This window comes from Balaenoptera musculus, chromosome 5, assembly GCF_009873245.2.
Source record: "Balaenoptera musculus isolate JJ_BM4_2016_0621 chromosome 5, mBalMus1.pri.v3, whole genome shotgun sequence".
NCBI lineage: Eukaryota > Metazoa > Chordata > Mammalia > Artiodactyla > Balaenopteridae > Balaenoptera > Balaenoptera musculus.
The window spans coordinates 87,694,295-87,715,255 of NC_045789.1; the positions used below are offsets into that span (position 1 = coordinate 87,694,295).

The 20,961-nt window shown below is 36.8% G+C and overlaps 1 protein-coding gene across 1 annotated transcript in view; it reads right to left on the minus strand.

Moving 5' to 3' along the window:
• Positions 1 to 20,961, minus strand: part of RBPJ (recombination signal binding protein for immunoglobulin kappa J region) — a 117,507-nt gene that overhangs the window by 40,885 nt on the left and 55,661 nt on the right. The window contains 1 exon segment of the mRNA XM_036852574.1: positions 3,361 to 3,399. Coding sequence (XP_036708469.1) covers positions 3,361 to 3,399 — 39 coding nt within the window.

A 20,961-nucleotide genomic window follows, 5' to 3' on the forward strand; every position in this document is an offset into this window, starting at 1 on the left:
CAGACCTACTAGAGAATGGACTTGAGGATATGGGGAGGGGGAAGGGTAAGCTGTGACAAAGTGAGACAGTGGCATGGACATATATACACTACCAAATGTAAACTAGATAGCTAGTGGGAAGTAGCCGCATAGCACAGGGAGATCAGCTTGGTGCTTTGTGACCACCTAGAGGGGTGGGATAGGGAGGGTGGGAGGGAGGGAGATGCAAGAGGAAAGCGATATGGGAACATATGTATATGTATAACTGATTCACTTTGTTATAAAGCAGAAACTAACACACCATTGTAAAGCAAAAAAAAAAAGAAAAAAAAGAATCCACCTTCCATGCAGGGGACATGGGTTCAATCCCTGGTCAGGGAACTAGGATCCCACATGCCGCGGGGCAACTAAGCCCACGTGCCACAACTACTGAGCTCACGCGCCTCAACCAGAGAGCCTGTGTGCCACAAACTACAGAGCCCACGTGCTCTAGAACACGTGCGCCACAACTACAGAGCGCATGCGCCCTGGAGCCTGTGCGCCACAACTAGAAAAGAGAAGACCTGCACGCCAGAACTAGAGAGAAGCCCGTGCGCCACAACAAAAGATCCCGCATGCCTCAACGAAGATCCCACGTGCCACAACTAAGACCCGACACAGCCTGAATGAATGAATGAATGAATGAATAAATATTTTATCATTAGGAGTCACTTGAACCTATTGCTGCTGGTAATGAAATTAAAATATTTATCTGTTAAATTTTAAATTTCAAAATGCCTATATATGTGAATTAAGCAATTCCAGTTAGAATTCCAAGATATATAAAAATAAGTAATTGAAAAAACATTTACATGGACCTGTCAGATAAGTTATATTTTCCCAGCCCACTTGATCTGAAATACACCTTAAAATTTCTTTTTTTATTTTGAATTTCAGGCATACAGAAAAGTTACGAAAGCACAAACAGTTCCTGGTCCCCATTTCCCCCAGACTCTCGAGTGTTAATATTTTACCATATTTGTATATTATGTTTTTAAAACCGTTTAAGAGCACATTATAGACATAAAGTCCCTTTACCCAAAATACTTGTGTTTATTTCCTAAAAAGACAGTCTCTTATACAATCACAATGCAATTATCACTGATACAATACTTTAAGCTATAGATTTTATTCATATGTTTCCAACTGTCCCTCTAATGTCTTTTATTGGGGGTGGGAGTATGGAGCAGTATTGAGAAATAGCTGTCCTCAGGCCAAATCAGAATAGCCTCCAGTTTGTTTGTTTTTTTAATTAATCTGAGCTGGAACACAGACACACCATTCATTTACATATTGTCTACGGCTGATTTGGGGATGCAAGAACAGAGCTGAAAAGTCAAAACAAACTCAGTGTGCCCCAAAAAGCCTAACACTTTTATTATCTGGCCTATTACAGAAAATGTTTGCCAACTCCAGCTTTAGAGCACAAGAAAAATTTGTTCCTGGTCCAGGTTCAGTTGAATTCGTCATGTTTAACTTAGCTGTCATGTCTTTACTGGTCTCCTTTACTCTGGTACTCCTCAGTCTTCGTTTTTTGTGATTTTGAAAATTTTGAAGAGTAGGTGCTGTTTATTTTATAGAAATGCCCTTCCATCTGTGTCTGTCTGATGTTTCCTTATGCTTAGATTTAGCTTATGCATTTTTGGCAAGAACGACTACAAAAGTGATAGTATGTCCTCAGGATGCATATGATACTTATTTGTCCATTATTGGTGATGTTAATTTAGAACGCTTAATTAAGGTGGCGTCTGCCAGGTTTCTTCACTGTCATGTTACTATTTTTCACTTTATAATTAACCATACTTTGTGAAGATATGCTTAGACACTATAAAAACACTTTGTTTCTCATCAGACTTTAAACCAGTAGTTTAAGCATTCACTGATGATGTTGGCCTGAAACGATTATCACTGTAATGGTTGCCAAAATGGGCTTTCCTGGTTCCATGATTCCTTCTACGCTTATTAGGTGGAATTCTTCTGTAAAGAAAAGCTATCTCCTCTCCTCCATTTATCGAATTATTTATTTAACTCAGTGTAGACTTCTAAACTGTCATTTTATTTTATGGGTTTTAATCTATTACTATCATTATTTATTTTGATGACCAAAGTGTCCATGATTTGGCTAAAAGAAGCCTCTTCAAACTGGCTCCATTTGTGTGTACTTCTGGCATGCCCCTGCCATTCTTTGAGTGAAACAGCTTTTTTAATAACAGTAATAATGCGGAAATAACCCAAATGGCCATCAGTGTGAATTAAATAAGGAGCAGTGGGAAGACAAGGAAAAGCTATGGAGACACTAAGGAGAACAAGGCAGAAGATCTACAGTTAACAGAACAATGGTAGAGTATGATGCCAGACTTTAAAAAGAAAAAAGACAGGTATATGTTTATACACGCATACGATTTTCTTGAAAGATACTAACGACACAGGGTAGCATTAACTCTAGGACTGTAACTGTGGAACTGAATGTCTTATTTTTATTTTACAGTCACTGATTGTTAGAAATTTTAAAAATCATTTTCAAGACTAACACTCTTAAATTTAACATGTGTAATTAAAATGCATACTGTAAAATATTACATAATTAGAATATAATATTTATAGTCTCATTAAAAATGGATAATATATTTTGTTTTAAAATTCTTTTCTAAAAGCATTTAAGCCGCGATGAAGAGTGGCCCCCGCTTGCCGCAACTAGAGAAAGCCCTCTCACAGAAACGAAGACCCAACACAGCCATAAATAAATAAATAAATAAATACATATATATATATATATATATATATATATATATATAAAAAGAAACCCTGTACCCTTTAGCTGTTACCTCCTATCCCTCATCACCTCCAGCCCTGAGCAACTACTAATTGGCTCCCTGACTCTGTAACTTTTCCTTTTCTGGACATTTCATATAAATGGACTCATATTAAAACAAAAAAATTGTATGACATGTGAATTATATATCAATAAAGCTCTTTTTAAAAAGAAAAAAAAAAGCATTTAAGTATCTTTCAAGTTCCAGTTGTGATCAACAAATTGTGACTGGCTAATGAAGCTAGATATACGAAACTATCTTTACATTGTAGCCCTTGTTATATTAACTATATAATACTCAATATTAATTCTTGAAAGGTTTCATTTTTCCCTTTGAACTGTATCCTCTTACCCTGTTTTTTGAAGGGAGAAAAAGGGGAGATGTGGGGAAGGGAGGATGGAAATGCGCTTATGATCTAGATACCATTATGTGAATAACTTCTTGTAAAGAACACCTAATATCGTTTCCAAAATGACAGGATCTAACACTTTTATGAAATGTTTGGGTGAAAGACTAATATAATGCTTACCTAGTAAGTCGTTTAGGTGGAGGCCGCTCACCAAATTTTCTAGAGAAAAAATAAGAAAAAAAAATTAAATAGGCTGTATGACACGCTCCACAGTAAGCTTTTTAGGCACCATGAAATCTCCTTTATGACTTATACTTCAACCCTACTAAAGTCTGGTGTAAAAAGAAATCCTCTAGTAAACACCTATACCCAGTTATAACAAAATACATTCTTTAAAACCATTCCTAAACAAAACAACACACCCTAACTAGGCCTGACACATCCACTCTGAGCATGTACCATGCTGATTAGATGAGGATGACAGGTACCTTCCAGAGACACCTTGCTAAAAAACATCTAACCAAAGACCCCCCTGCCCCAGTCTCACATAATCTGGAGCACTCAGAAAAATCCTCACAGCCCAAGAGGTGGTGTAGAGCTCACAAGTGTTTACCATGTGCCAGGCACTATGTTATACATCTTTTTTACCCTTTTTAATCATTATAAAATAATTCTGGAAGGTACATATTGGCCCATTTTAAAGATGTAGAAAGCAAGTTGCCCAATGTCACATAGTAAATTAAGTGACAAACAGAGTTAAGATTTAAACCTAGATGTTGACTACTTAATTAGTTTATAGCATATGGCCCTTCAAAAATAAATATGCTAAATGTACTAGCATAGAAGCATTTCAGTTGTTTGGGAGAGGGCAAAGAGAAAAGCATGAGCAAGGATAAGCACAATTTAGGTTGGAATTAGAAATACATACACCATGCAGGTTAAGAGAAAGACTCAGAGTGAGATTAGCTGAATTCAAATCTATGATTTGGTATTGGGTTGGCCAAAAAGTACCTTTGTTTTTCAAGTAGAAATAAAAGACACATTTTTCATTTTCACCAAGAACTTTATTGAACATATTCACCGTTTTGTTCTACTACCTTCTGCCATTTTTCAGGCAACTTCGTAATTCCGTCTTCCCAAAACTTTTTATCTTTTCAAGCAAAGAACTGTTCCAGGTCCTTTTACAGGCTTCCAGGGAAGTGAAATTTTTTCGGTTAAGAGAATTTTGTAAAGACCAAAATAAATGGAAAACCAAAGGTGCAATGTCTGGTGAATACACGAATGAATCAGAACTTCCCAGCCAATCTGTAACAGTTTTTGCCTGGTCATCAGAGAAACGTGCAGCCTTGCGTTATCCTGGTGGAAGATTATGCGTTTTCCATTGACTAATTCTGGACGCTTTTTGTCCAGTGTTGCTATCAGTTGGTCTAATTGGGAGCAGTACTTGTTGGAATTAATCGTTTGGTTTTCCGGAAGGACCTCATAACAGAGGACTCTCTTCCAATCCCACCATTACACGACATCACCTTCTTTGGATGAAGACCGGCCTTTGGTGTGGTTGGTGGTGGTTCATTTCGCTTGCCCCATGATCCCTTCTGTTCCACATTATTGTACAGTATCCACTCTTCATCGCCTGTCATAATTTGTTTTAAAAGCGGAACGTTTTCACTACATTTCAGTAGAGAATCGCATGCGGAAATACAGTCAAGAAGGTTTTTATCGCGTTACGTGGAACCCAAACATGAAAGCGATTAACATAACCAAGCTGGTACAAACGATTTTCAGGGCTTGATTCAGATATTTTGAGTATGTCTGCTGTCTCCCACGTGGTATAACATTGATTGTTCTCAGTTAATGTCTCGATTTGATCGCTATCAACTTCAACTGGTCTACCCAACCGTGGAGCATCGTCCAGCGAGGAATCTCCAGCACAAAACTACACAAACCACTTTTGACGTGTTCGATCAGTCACAGCACCTTCTCCATACACTGCCCAAATCTTTTTTTGCATTTCAGTTACATTTTTGCCTTTCTTGAAATAATAAAGCATGATATGCTGAAACTGTTGTTTTTCTTCCATCTTCAATATTAAAATGGCTAAACAAAAATTCACCAATTTTGATAAGTCTTTTTTTAAATGCATGCTGATATGACAGCTGTCACATACAATCTAACAAAATTGTCTCAAATGAAGTTTCAGACAACTAAGTGCTACTAGAGCCATCTTACGGAAAAAACTGAACGAACCTTTTGGCCAACCCAATATTTACTTCCTGTGCAGCCCTGAAATTATTTGACTGTCTACACCTTAGTTTCCTTCATCTGTAAAAAAGGACACAGTGGTTGTACTGACCTCAAGGAGTTGCTAAAGGGATTAAATGTGCTAATTAACATATAGAAGACATATAGAACAATGTCTGGAATGCAGTAAATGACCAATAAATGTTAGTAATTATTACTGTTTTTTAGTTATAAATGGTTAAGCCAAAATAACTAAAGATATTAAGTGTGATATTAATAAAGATAAATAAGTATAAGAGGAAGAAACTAATCCTTATGTGATGACCTCCTATATTTCCTCCGAAATAAGAAATGAGGTCTTCTGAAAGACATGGTGGAAGCACACAGCACTTGAAGAAAAATGATCAATAGAATTTTGTTTTCTTTTTAAAGAAAGACTGCAGTTATAAATAGTTTAAGTAACTTGTTCATAATCACAGTTATAGGTTTGTGAAGCCTAATTTGACTTAAGATTTCTCTACTATATTTGTGGTATTTTACATAATTATTAACTTTGATGACAAAAGTCTTAGAATCTCATGTACTTCCTTTTGTTGAGTAATTTAATGCTATATGACATTGTTTGTGAACTCCATTTATAAACAATGGGCATCTGTGACTTTGAATATTTTGGTATTTTAGTTAACTCTAAAATATTGAAAAGTGACTTTAATTGAAATAGCACTAAAAATGAGCAAATAATCCAAGTTTTTGTCAGAAGAATTAATAACAAGTAATTCTCATTGATTTTATCCTATAGGATATTCAATTTTAAACACAATGATTTAGTAGTAATATCAGCAAGGCTGCTGAAGACCATAGGTTTTAAAACACTGAACTATTGGCTAATCTATGATGTGAACCCCAATTATGGAGTTAAAGGCAAAACTCTACTCCTGAATCTTTTTCCACAGGAAAGACTTTTTTTGAACCTTTGAGATTGATTAAATGTACCACTGCAGCATATGATTAAAATAAAACTGCCTCACTAGAATATTTTACAAAAACCAGGAAGTTTAAGACAATCTTTAAATTACTTCTTCACATATGTATTTAAGAGCAGTTATACTTTATAAAGAGAAGCAAAGTGAGGTGTGGCCAGAATCTAGCTAAGGGCTTAAAATGGTGAAAATTTTAGAGAGAGACACAGTTAACAAATGAAATAAAACTTTTCAGTGAGAATCACGATGCCACTAACCCTTCCAACTAGCTAATAACTCCAACCATCAAGCATCCTTTGGGATCTAACACAGAATTTAACATAAGTTTATTATATGGCTAGTAAGAGATCCACTGCACTCAAAATTCAAATGCAAATTTTGTTTCTTGGTGCTCTGAAATGCTTACAAAATTAGATTAACAACTGAATGTTGATTAAAATGTGTGTCTAACATTCTTTTTTGGAGCTACCCATTAGATGAAGTCAACAATCACATAGCATGCTTGTGCAATAATATCACTCCTGCCCCAATAGAAAACATGAGCAAGAGAACTCAGCAATTTGCCTGCTGAGCCTGAACAGCATTTCAAAATGATGCAGTGTTCTATCTAGGTGCTATCCTAAGGCTAGAAAGCTTATAAATGTTAATAAGATTCAACTGGTTCTTCAGTATATAATAAAGCATCTCCAATTGTGTGCAATCTCAATCCTCTCTTTAATGCATATGGCATCACATTCCTATCTATCCCATTAAAAACTAATGGTTACTGCAAATATCATATGATATCGCTTATATGTGGAATCTAAAATAAAAGGGTACAAATGAACTTATTTACAAAACAGAAGTAGAGTCACAGATGTAGAAAACAAACTTATGGTTACCAGGGAGGGGATAAAGGGGGAGGGATAAATTGGGAGATTGGGATTGACATATACACACTACTATATATATATAAAATAGATAACTAATAAGAATCTGCTGTATAGCACAAGGAACTCTACTCAATACTCTGTAATGGCCTACATGGGAAAAGAATCTTAAAAACAAAACAAAACAAAAAAAGAGCGGATATATGTATATGTATAACCGATTCACTCTGCTGTACACCTGAAACTAACACAACACTGTAAATCAACTATACGCCAATAAAAAATTAAAAAAAGAAAACCTAATGGTTACTGTATCTATTAGAATGGGGGAAGGATAAGAAAATGAGGTTTCTAAGAAAATTCATAAAAGTGTTTAGTAGGTTCACAATGCATAATTCTGAAGCTCACAATTGAACTAAATTCTAATTATTCAATAAAATTCATAGGTCTACGTATTTAAAACTGTTGTTATGGGCTTCCCTGGTGGCGCAGTGGTTGAGAATCTGCCTGCCAATGCAGGGGACACGGGTTCAAGCCCTGGTCTGGGAAGATCCCACATGCCGCGGAGCGACTAGGCCCGTGAGCCACAACTACTGAGCCTGCGCGTCTGGAGCTTGTGCTCCGCAACAGGAGAGGCCGCGATAGTGAGAGGCCCGTGCACCGCGATGAAGAGTGGCCCCCGCTTGCCGCAACTGGACAAAGCCCTCGCACAGAAACGAAGACCCAACACAGCCATAAATAAATAAATAAATAAATAAATAAATAAATAAATAAATAAATAAATAAATAAATAACTGTTGTTATACCAAGATACTATATGCATCCCATACTTATCAAGATCCATTTTCCTCTACTAATCTGATGTATCGATAGAATATACAAAATTTCAGGAATTATCTACTACAGAAAGAAGGCCCATCTTTAAACATGAGTGACTCAAGAAAATTCATGATGTAGTATTTACATTATGCAATCAAAATAACCAGTTTTCAGCAGAAATGACAAGTCAGCTAACAATTACTCAGAGACTGATTATGATTTAAAGATTAAGTTCTATCCCTCCCTTTTGCAGTAGCGAATGGTGAGACAGGCTGGTACAAATTTTTTATCTTTATTTGTAATCTATTTTTTTGAAAATTTATTTATTTATTTATTTATTTATTTTTGGCTGTGTTGGGTCTTCGTTGCTGCACTCGGGCTTTCTCTAGTTGCGGCGAGCAGGGGCTACTCTTCGTTGTGGTGTGTGGGCTTCTCATTGCGGTGGCTTCTCTTGTTGCGAAGCACAGGCTCTAGGTGCACGGGCTTCAGTAGTTGTGACTCGTGGGCTCTAGAGCACAGGCTCAGTAGTTGTGGTGCACCGGCTTAGTTGCTCCGCGGTACATGGGATCTTCCCGGGCCAGGGCTTGAACCCGTGTCCACTGCATTGGCAGGCGGATTCTTAACCACTGAGCCACCAGGGAAGTCCCTTGTAATCTATATTTAAAACAAGATATCTATTGATGTGTTGACAACTGAAAACCAGAAATAAATTGGATCAACCAAGTTCAGACCACTATTCCGTAAGACACTTTTCATAACAGGTGTACGGTATATTTAACAATGCAAAAACAAAAAAATCTAAATCCTTAAGTACCCTAGGGACAACTTTGATTTTTATGAAGTACTGACTTAATTCCTCACTGTAACAAAGAATCACTGTTATCCAATTTATCTTTTTGATATTATAGGTTGTCAATATCTCATTTGCATGAGTAGGTTTCTCAAATTTTTTGCACACTATATAAAGCATACTTTTGATTAAATGTGATAATCAACCCTGTTATATATTTAAAAGAAAAAAGTTGTAATTCTGGACTTTTTTTAAGTATCAAGCAAAGGTTAGCTTATATAAAAGTGATTACACCCTTTTCTTCTTCTATTATGTATGCTTTTCCCTCAGATTGGGATTGGTGAACAAAACACAAAAACCTGTGTGCTAGACTTCCCTGGTGGTGCAGTGGTTAAGAATCCACCTGCCAATGCAGGGGACATGGGTTCCAGCCCTGGTCCGCGAAGATCCCACATGCCGCGGAGCAACTAAGCCCGTGTGCCACAACTACTGAGCCTATGCTCTAGAGCCCGCGAGCCCCAACTACTGAGCCCACGTGCCACAACTACTGAAGCCCGTGTGCCTAGAGCCCGTGTCCGCAACAAGAGAAGCCACTGCAATGAGAAGCCCGCATACCACAACAAAGAGTGGCCCCCGCTCACCACAACTAGAGAAAGCCCGTGCGCAGCAACAAAGACCCAACGCAGCCAAACATAAATTTGAAAAAAAACAAAAAAACAGAAAATCTATGAGCCATCATTACTTAGTCATGCTCATATAATACTATGGCTCAAGAAAACTTACATTGTCCAAAGTATCTATGTTGTAAGTATAATTTTAGGCTAGCAAACTCATTTTACTTTAACTTCACTAGCTTTCCCTTTCTAAGATAACAATGATCTTTTATTCAAAATAGAGTGAGCTAGGGAAAATATTATTATAGCTAAATCTATTTTCATATACCTGGCAGTGTGAGGATTTTTTAAATTTTGCCATCAATCACTAAACATAGCACTTCCTACCTATAAATAGTATTGAGGTTCCCAGATATCCTCCAATCCATTAGAATTTTCAAATAAGTAAAAAACCTGCATACACTTTACACACTTCTTTCACTTCATTTTTGCTCATGGTGGAGATGTAATATTGTTTTCCCCACAACAGATACATTTCCTTCTATATTAACCAATCTGTTAAGGAAGTATATGACCCCAAATGTATTGAGGACAAACATGATAATATCAAAACTTCACCGTCTTAACACCTTTTCTAGATTACAGATGATTCACACGAGAAAAACCAAGTCAAAAAGCAAAAGGCGGGTGTGGAAGGATAAGAAAAAACTTTTTTGAATATAGAACAACTTAGTAATTACACTGCTAGACTACTGTCTAGTAATGATATTAGAACTTCCGAGTTTAAAAACATAGAACTAGATGGAAAAGCAAGCTCAAGTCGTGTGGGAAACTATTCTGCCCTTGGGTGTAGAACTAAAAGTAATTTCCTCTATTTTTTTTGTATTTCACAAATTTTTTGCTTCATGCAGAAACGAGATTACAATAAATTAACTCAAGAAACACTGGTGCGGTATTTGCAGGAAAAACGCAGAAAAGAAAGCATGAACAATTCAAACTCATAATTAAGCCAAACTTTGCACCAAATCTGCTGTAAACAGTATACAGTTCAAAAAAGTACTAGAATTCTTGAAACATGATTCAAGATACTGAAATTAAACAACATCTGATGGGAAAATTAGGAAACCTGATTCATACACTCAAGAATCCATACCTGATCATTCCACCAGGAGAAAGAAACAAATAGGTGATATACACTATCACCATAGTCTATGCTAAAATATAATATGAAAACAAAGCAAGTGGTACTAGGAAGCTGTTTAGTAATTTACTCACAAAAATAGAAGAGGCTAATTAGAAAGGACTACACATAACATACCATCTTTGTCTCTAGATTCATTCACTCACCTAGTATGTACCAAATATAGGTACTTGGTATACATCAGTGAACAAAAGAGACACAAAATCCATGTCCTTATGGAACTTACATGCTACTAAGACAAATGGACAATGGCATATGTTCAAAAATATTATCTATATAGTTTATAAAAACAAAAATGTAAGAAACAACTTAAATATTATACTCATTGAATATGATTTAAAAGATTAATATTTGACTAATCTAAAAAATATATTTAAAGTAAATATATTTAAAGTAACATTTTTACTTCTAAAAGCTTATTCATTCTATACCTATGGCAGAAAACAGCCTACGTATTAAGTCACATAACTTTGAGCAAGACATGTCACCCTTTGTCGCATTTCAATTTCTAGCTTTGAAACTAGTCTTACTTTAAGAACCATATTTAGTGGCAATAATGCTCAAAACCTGTCAGGGTGTAACTAGTGGTCTTGGATACTGTAACAAAGACAATCAAGGCATGATGTAGTCTCCGGAACCACCACATTTATTAAGCATGTTTCTATTAGAACAAATATCCTATGGGGTAGACTTCAAAGACATGCCACGCTTGCAGTTGACCCCATCAGGTGGAGAAACACGCTCCCCTTCTTACTAGTATACTGGGTAGAACATTTGAAAAGCACTGCTTCCTTAATTTTTAAAGTCCCTTTATTCTACCTTTTCTTTTTCAATTAAAACAACAACAGCAACAAACTTAACTTTGTAACAGTCTGTCAGCAGTTTGTGTAAAGAAGCAGGAAGAGTGGAAAGATACAAAGAATGAGTGACTGGGACCATCATTTCCAGCTATTCTCAGCATCTGGCTTTTTAGGTATCTCCAATATTATTATTACCAGGTTAGGGTAAAGATGTCTTTCCTAAAATCCATACCTGAGGAGGGATTTCCCCCAACTAAATCTGCAACAGTCATAAGCCTCACCACCCAGTTAGCACAACTGAGTTATGAGAACACTGGCATCCATTAACATCACATATAAAGGTCTTATATGAAAAGTATATGTCTCAAAACCTATGGCTCAACAAGAGGGAGCAATGAGACACTGAGCAAACTACTCCAATTTCATGTCAAGAGACTGAATAGGACAAATTGACATCAAATGCCTCCTAACATGATGCATAAGAGCACAATATCACTTCTGTGATATCACTGACAAAAAAACACAGAACTTGAATCTAAACATGAGGAAACATAACATACCTAAATTGTGGAACCATCAACAAAATAAGTGGACTATACTTTTAAGAGCATCAAGGTTGTGAAAAACAAGCAAAAAACTGAGAAACTGGCCCAGATTAGAAGGGACTAAAGATACATGATCACTGAATACAACAAGACTATCCAGAATTTACTCTGCTATAAAAGGACATTATTTAGACAACTAACAAAATCTGCATAAAATGGTAGATTAGAAAATAGGATATCAATTTTAATTTCTGGTTTTGACAGCTGTACAGGGGTTCAATAAGAGAATGTCCTTATTTTTTAGAAACACTCACTGTAGTGTTTAGGGAGAAAAGGGCATGATGCCTAATTACCTTCAAAGGGTTCAGGGAAAATAAGTATGTGTGTATATATATATATGTGTGTGTGTGTGTGTGTGTGCGTGCGCACGTTTGTGTATAGATACACAGAAGGATAATGCAAATGTGGTAAAATCTTAATGACTGAAGTATCTGGCTGAACTTCTTTGTAATATTCTTGCAATTCTTCTGTAAATTGAAATTATATCAAAACAAAAAAGGCCACAATCAGAGAAGCACTAATCTCCTGATCAAGTTGCTGGTCTGACCCTAACTGCCACAGAACCTGGTGGTGACAAACCTATCAAAAAACATTCAATGGAGGCGACACATAAGACACTCTACGGCCAGCTTCCTGGCATAGCTCTTATGTTCTTACGACAATCATTTAAGAACTGTTGGGACTTCCCTGGTGGCGCAATGGTTAAGAGTCCGCCTGCCCATGCAGAGGACACGGGTTCGATCTCTGGTCTGGGAAGATCCCACATGCCGTGAAGCAACTAAGGCCATGCGCCACAACTACTGAGCCCACGTGCCAGCCACAACTACTGAAGCCCACGCGCCTAGAGCCTATGCTCCGCAACAAGAGAAGCCACCACAATGAGAAGCCCATGCACTGCAACGAAGAGTAGCCCCCGCTCACCGCAACTAGAGAAAGCCCACGCGCAGCAACGAAGACCCAACACAGCCAAAAAGAAATAAATAAGTAAATTTATATTGAAAAAAAGAATCATTGCTGTAGATTTAAAGTTTGATAATACCCATCGTTGACGTACAAGTAGAGAAACAGGAATTCTCATGCACTGTTGGGAGTTTAAATTTGTGCAATCTTTTTGGAAGGCATTTGGCAGTGTCTATTATAATTCAAGATGTGCATTTCTTTGAATTCCTAGCCATTTCTATACTGGAAATTTATTATATAGGTACACAACTGTGACTATGCAAAAATTTGTATACGAACATATAAAATAAAACATCATTTGTGGCTGCCCTGGTGGTGCAGTGGTTGAGAATCCGCCTGCCAATGCAGGGGACATGGGTTCGAGCCCTGGTCTGGGAAGATCCCACATGCCGCGGAGCAACTAGGCCCGTGCGCCACAACTACTGAGCCTGCACTCTAGAGCCCGCGAGCCACAACTACTGAGCCCGCATGCCACAACTACTGAAGCCCGCGCTCCTAGAGCCCGTGCTCCTCAACAAGAGAAGCCACCGCAAGAAGCCCCTGCACCACAACGAAGAGTAGCCCCCGCTCACCGCAACTAGAGAAAGCCTGTGCGCAGCAATGAAGACCCAAAGCAGCCAAAAATAAATAAAATAAATTTATTTTTAAAAAAGCATCATTTCTATTAACAAAAAAAATTTTTAATCCATGTGTACAATTAGGAATAGATTGCTGGTTACACATAGCACCTCCCAGTCGTGCACACACACACACACACACACACACACACACACACACACAAGGAGAGAAAGAAAAGGGGGAAAAAAGCTATCCAATTAGTAGCATTAATCTTTTTCTCCCCCCACCCCCCGCCATGCCGTGCGGCATGCGGGATCTTAGTTCCCCGACCAAGGATCGAACCTGTGCCCCCTGCAGTGGAAGCAAGGAGTCCTTACTACTGGATCACCAGGGAATTCCCAGTAACATTAATTTTGAATGAGGAAATGAGATCTACATTTTCATCCCCTTTCCCCAAGTGCATATATAAAACAACACACAAATACATACACCCTCCCCCATGCCCAGTATTAGTGATAATGGTGGGCAGCAGCAAAAATTCCATTTTGCTCTAGAATGTATTATACAATTTGACAGATGTTTTACTCATTACTAATTAAGTGCGGCTTAGGTAAACAGCAAAATAAAATTTCAGTCTCTAGACATCAGTTAAAGCCACTCATACACCAAGTCTAGAATACAAGTGGCTTAAAATAAAAACAGAGAAAAACATGTAGGTTAAAAATTTACCCCCATGGGGACGTATGTACATGTATAACTGATTAACTTTGTTATAAAGCAGAAACTAATACACCATTGTAAAGCTATTATACTCCAATAAAGATGTTAAAAAAAAAAAAATTTTACCCCCAAAATGGTCTCAGTAAGCAAATTTCACTAGGGGAAACATTTTAGAAAAAAAGTATGCCAGACGCAAATAAAGAACACACCTTTATGGAAAACATACTTCCAAAAAAGGAAAACATAATGCAACTTAAAGAATTTTAAAGAGGTTCCAATCTTAACCGTCTGTTTAATTTTTGCTAAGAACTTCTTCAGACACCTCACTTGATCTTATGCATTGCCTTTTAAGACAATGTTTAAGAGGTGAAAAGTGTCATCTGATGAGAGCACACACACAGTTTGTCACCAATGCAAGTCATGGGAGAGGTAGCCACATACTGTGGTAAGGTCACAGACTCAGAAGGTAGATTGTTTAAGCTCATATTCCACCTTTAAAGCAAACTAGTGGAAGTTATTTAAACTCTCTGTGTCTCTTTTTTCTCAACTGAAAACACAGATGAAATATGTCCATATAGGATTCTTGCAAGAATTTAAAAAGTTCCTAAGTGTACAGCACCAAAAAGAGTTCTAGGCACTGAGTAAGCACTAGACAAAACACCACTACTGCTTCAAGAGTGGATTACTGAATATCTGCCCTAACAAATATGGATAAAACACCACTACTGCTTCAAGAGTGGATTACTGAATATTTACCCTAACAAATATGGTAAAACTGAAATAGGCCCTTCAAAACAAATACATATTCATATTGCTTTAAAATATATATAATTAATCATACATCTCACAAAGAGATTAATATCCAGAATACATAAAGAACTATAACTCAACAATAAAACACCTGATTTACAAACAGGCAAAGGACTTGAAGAGATAAGAAGATATGTATCTCCAAGAAGATATACAAATAGCCAATAAGCACATAAAAGAAGCTCAACATTACTAATCATTAGGGAAATGCAAATCAAAACCGTAATGATACCACTTCACACCCATTAGGATGCCTATTATCAAAAAAACAAAAAATAACAAGTGTTGGTGAGGATGTGGGAAAATTTGAACCCTTGTATGTTGCTGGTGGAAATATAAAATGGTGCAGCCACTGTGGAAAACAGTATGGCAATATCTCCAAAATTAAATGTACAATTACTACATGATCTACCAATTCCACTTCTGGGTATATACCCAAAAGAATTAAAAGCAGAACTTCAAATAGATACTTGTACACCAATGTTCAGAGCAGCATTATTCACAATAGGCAAAAGGTGGAAATAACCCAAATGCCCACCGATGGATGGATAGGTGTGGTATACACATACAATTAAATATTATTCCACCTTAAAAAAAATTCTGACATATGCTACGTACAACATGGATGAACCTTGAATATATTATGCTAAATAAAATAAGACAGACACAAAAGGACAAATATCCTATGATTCCACTTATATGAGGGACCTAGAGTATTCAAATTCAGTAGAATGGTGGTTTCCAGGGACTGATGCCAGGGGTGAGGGTAAGGGAGCATGGAGAGTTATTGTCTAATGGGTACAGTTTGGGAAGATGAAAAAGTTTTGGAGATGGATGGTGATGGTGGTTGTGCAATAATATGAATGTACTTAATGCAACTGAACTGTACATTTAAAAATGTTTAAAATGGTAAATTTTATGTTTTATATATATTCTACCCCTCAAGTAGTACATTTAGTTTTGCTTAAACTATGGCTTAGTGAGGGATAATAGCTCAGCTTTGAGGGGTATCCTATGTTACCGCCAGGCTAGGTGGCGGCAGCTGCCCAGTAACTTAGAAAAAACAAACAAGTGGGTGCCACAACAAACAAAAGAAAAACATGAGAAGTATATGTATATATATAAAAATGGTTCCTACTACCATCAAGGCAAAGATACAAAAGGAAAGAGAGAAATCTGTCCTAGAATCTACACTTCCCAAGGTAGGGCAGCCCAGAAAGCATGCAAACAATCCATCAAAGACTGTTTGGGGCTGAACATCTCCCATGGAAAATGCCAAGTGATCATGGAAAGCAGCTTGTACATGAGATGAAATCACACAGTTTTTGCCATTGCACCCCCCCATTACTTCTCACCCCCAACTCAAATTATAAGCAGTGAAGATCTTTTTTCTCCACAAAACTTCTGCCAAAGATGTTAAGGTTGTCAGTTCTCTGAGGTCATTTGAAAATTCTTTGCAGGAAGAAAGAAATCTGATATTAATCAGAAGTTATTAATTTTCTCTCATCTTTTGAAGTGCTCTTTCCAATCCTAGTGAGACTTTAAAAAAAAAGAAGAAAGAAAAAAAAAGCCAATAAAAGTAAATGGGACTTTTCCCCCCCTTATCCCCTTATCTAAAATGAAACTTAAAAAGCCACAGATTATAACTATCCATAATAGGATGTCTTCACCTGTTCTCCTTGGGTCCTATTCTTGAAAGGGTATGCAACATTTAGTGTGTAGTTCATTTATCTAGGAAGGGGTCCAGTGACCTATATGCTAACCACTGTTCAGGACAGGTGTTTGGCACTGAGAGATCAGATCCCCAAGAAGTGACCATCAATGGTTTCTGGTAGGGAAGCTTGACTATAGCAGAGAGGGCCAAAGAGATTTTTAGTGGGGAAGGATATGAGGAAGATGAATAAGTTACATTTCAGGAGGCCTCTCAAAGTAAGTTCTTGTCCCCATGGAATTAACAATCTATGGAAAAATAGGTGATTTTCAGTTAAAAAAGAAAGCTACTAAGCCAATAGACTTTGCAATTTTAAAGCTGGGCTCTATATTGATTCCTAACACCCTAGAAATAAAAATTTCCAAGTAACTGTTGAGGAATCAAAGGATTAAACTTGGTAGAGAGAGACCAGAATTGTACTACTTAGCTCCCATCACAAGGAAAATATGAGTAGAAAAAAATATTTCCCTGTAAAAGTTAGGTCCAGTGGACCTCTCTCTAAATTAATTGATTCAGCCTGTGGAATGGAATAGCCTCAGAAGCAACATCATGCAATTAGGTGGTACATGAAGGCCCAAGACTTTTCCTTAATGAAAGTACACCTGAGAATATAGTGATACTGATAAACCACTGACAACAGTTTAAAATACATGCTTGTTGACTTGAGATATTACTGCACATGTTCAAAAGTAGTCAGAATGCTATACCCCCACAAATGTGTATACATGGGTACCAAAAGACATCTACAACAATGTCCACAGCATCATCAGACATAATAACCCCAATCAGAAACTCAAATGACCACTGTCAAAGGATCAGATAAATTATAGAATAATCATACAATAGAGTGCTATTCAGTAATGAAAGTGAACAAATTATCATTACATATGCAATAATGTTGATTACTAGAAAAAGAAGTCAGGCTCAAAAAGGTACAAAAATTGTATGATTCTATTTATATGAAATTCAAAAAAAAAAAAAAAGCAAAACTAAATCTACTGTGCTCACAAGAATACAGGTTACCTTTGAGAGGAAGGTACAGACACTAGGAGGAGCTATAAGAAGGGTCCCTGAAGAGCTAGTAATATTCTGTAACTCCATCTGTGTGATGGTCACCCATGTATATTCACTTTGTGAAAATTTACTTTATTGTACATTTATGATTTGTGTGCTTTGCTTTTCTGTAGGTATATTACTTTAATTGATAAATACATTTCTAGATATATAAATATCTAAGTTTCTTGAATGAATGGATGGTTTTGAAAAAAAGTTCTTTCCTAGACTTTATTCCTATTGTCTTCGGATTTTATTTTAACATCAAAATTTAGAAGCCGGTGATTTCTAGTCCTTGGCTATACCATTCCAGAAGGTATGTATTTCATATCAAGAAAGGTTAGTATAAGGGTATAAGTCCTGACAAAATTGGTCTTCTTCTCTCCATCCAAACTGCAGATCAGAATTTACAATCTCCTCTCCTAATTAGTAGGCAAAAAATCAGGATCAACTATGGTCCTCTGTTGGGGCAAATCTATTCCAGAGTATGCATTTTTTTAAAAAAATCACTAATTATTCAGTGTCACAGAAAAAGGCTGAATGTGTACTAGGATTAGAATCTTCCTACTGTTAATTTTTAAACTGGCTTCCTATGCCTCCCTCAACTAAAACCAAGATGAAGGAGAAGGACAGAGAAAGTGGCATAATTAATTGTTTTCCTACAGTCTCACTCCTTTGTTCTTTCATTAACATTTAACACATATTAAAGTGCCTACTGTATGTTAGGCACTGTAGTAGACACTTGGAACGTACAACAGCAAGTAAGAAACATGGTCCCTATGCATACAGAATACACTACAACAGCAGCATCAGGCTATGCACTGTGCATGCATATCTCACTTTACACACACACGTCAACCTTATTAAGGTAGGTGCTATTATCCTCATTACACAGATCAGCTTAGAAACTAACTTGCCCAAATTGACACAATGTTAAATTTGGTTTAAAACGTAACTAGAGAGATAGCCTCATCCACCACAGGGCAGACAGCAGAAGCAAGAAGAACTACAATCCTGCAGCCTGTGGAACAAAAACCACATTCACAGAAAGATAGACAAGATGAAAAGGCAGAGGGCTATGTACCAGATGAAGGAACAAGATAAAACCCCAGAAAAACAACTAAATGAAGTGGACATAGGCAACCTTCCAGAAAGAGAATTCAGAATAATGATAGTGAAGATGATCCAGGACCTCGGAAAAAGAATGGAGGCAAAGATCCAGAAGACGCAAGAAATGTTTAACAAAGACCTAGAAGAATTAAAGAACAAACAAACAGAGATGAACAACACAATAACTGAAATGAAAAATACACTACAAGGAATCAATAGCAGACTAACTGAGGCAAAAGAACGGATAAGTGACCTGGAAGGCAGAATGGTGGAATTCACTGCTGCAGAACAGAATAAAGAAAAAAGAATGAAAAGAAATGAAGACAGCCTAAGAGACCTCTGGGACAACATTAAACACAACAACATTCACATTACAGGGGCACCAGAAGGAGAAGAGAGAGAGAAAGGACCCGAGAAAATATGTGAAGAGATGATAGTTGAAAACTTCCCTAACATGGGAAAGGAAATAGCCACCAAAGTCCAGGAAGTGCAGAGAGTCCCATACAGGATAAACCCAAGGAGAAACATGCCGAGACACACAGTAATCAAACTGGCAAAAATTAAAGACAAAGAAAAATTATTGAAAGCAGCAAGGGAAAAATGACAAATAAAATACAAGGGAACTCCCGTAAGGTTAACAGCTGATTTCTCAGCAGAAAATCTACAAGCCAGAAGGGAGTGGCATGATATACTTAAAGTGATGAAAGGGAAAAACCTACAACCAAGATTACTCTACGCATCAAAGATTTCATTCAGATTTGATGGAGAAATCAAAAGCTTTAAAGACAAGCAAAAGCTAAGAGAATTCAGCATCATCAAACCAGCTCTACAACACATGCTAAAGGAACTTCTCTAAGTGGGAAACACAAGAAAAGAAAAGGACCTATAAAAACAAACCCAAAACAACTAAGAAAATGGTAATAGGAACATACACATCGATAATTACCTTAAACGTGAATGGATTAAATGCTCCAACCAAAAGACACAGGCTTGCTGAATGGATACAAAAACAAGACACATATATATGCTGTCTACAAGAGACCCACTTCAGACCTAGAGACACATACAGACTGAAAGTGAAGGGATGGAAAAAGATAGTCCATGCAAATGGAGATCAAAAGAAGGCTGGAGTAGCAATACTCATATCATATAAAGTAGACTTTAAAATAAAAAATGTTATAAGAGACAAGGAAGGACACTACATAATGATCAAGGGATCAATCCAAGAAGAAGATATAGCAAGTATAAATATATATGCACCCAACATAGGAGCACCTCAATACATAAGCCAACTGCTAACAGCTATAAAAGAGGAAATCGACAGTAACACACTAATAGTGGGGGACTTTAACACCTCACTTACACCAATGGACAGATCATCCAGACAGAAAATTCATAAGGAACACAAGCTTTAAATGACACAATAGACCAGATAGATTTAATTGATATTTATAGAACATTCCATCCCAAAACAGCAGATTACACTTTCTTCTCAAGTGTGCACGGAACATTCTCCAGGATAGATCACGTCTTGGGTCACAAATCAAGCCTCAGTAAATTTAAGAAAATTGAAATCATACCAAGCATCTTTTCTGACCACAACGCTATGAGATTAGAAATCAATTACAGGGAAAAAAATGTAAAAAGCACAAACACAAGGAGGCTAAACAATATGTTACTAAATAACCAAGAGAACACTGAAGAAATCCAAGAGGAAATCAAAAAATACCTAGAGACAAATGACAATGAAAACACGACGATCCAAAACCTATGGGATGCAGCAAAAGCAGTTCTAAGAAGGAAGCTTATAGCTATACAAGCCTACCTCAAGAAACAAGAAAAATCTCAAATAAACAATCTAACGTTACACTTAAAGGAACTAGAAAAAGAAGAACAAACAAAACCCAAAGTTAGCAGAAGAAATCATAAAGATCAGAGCA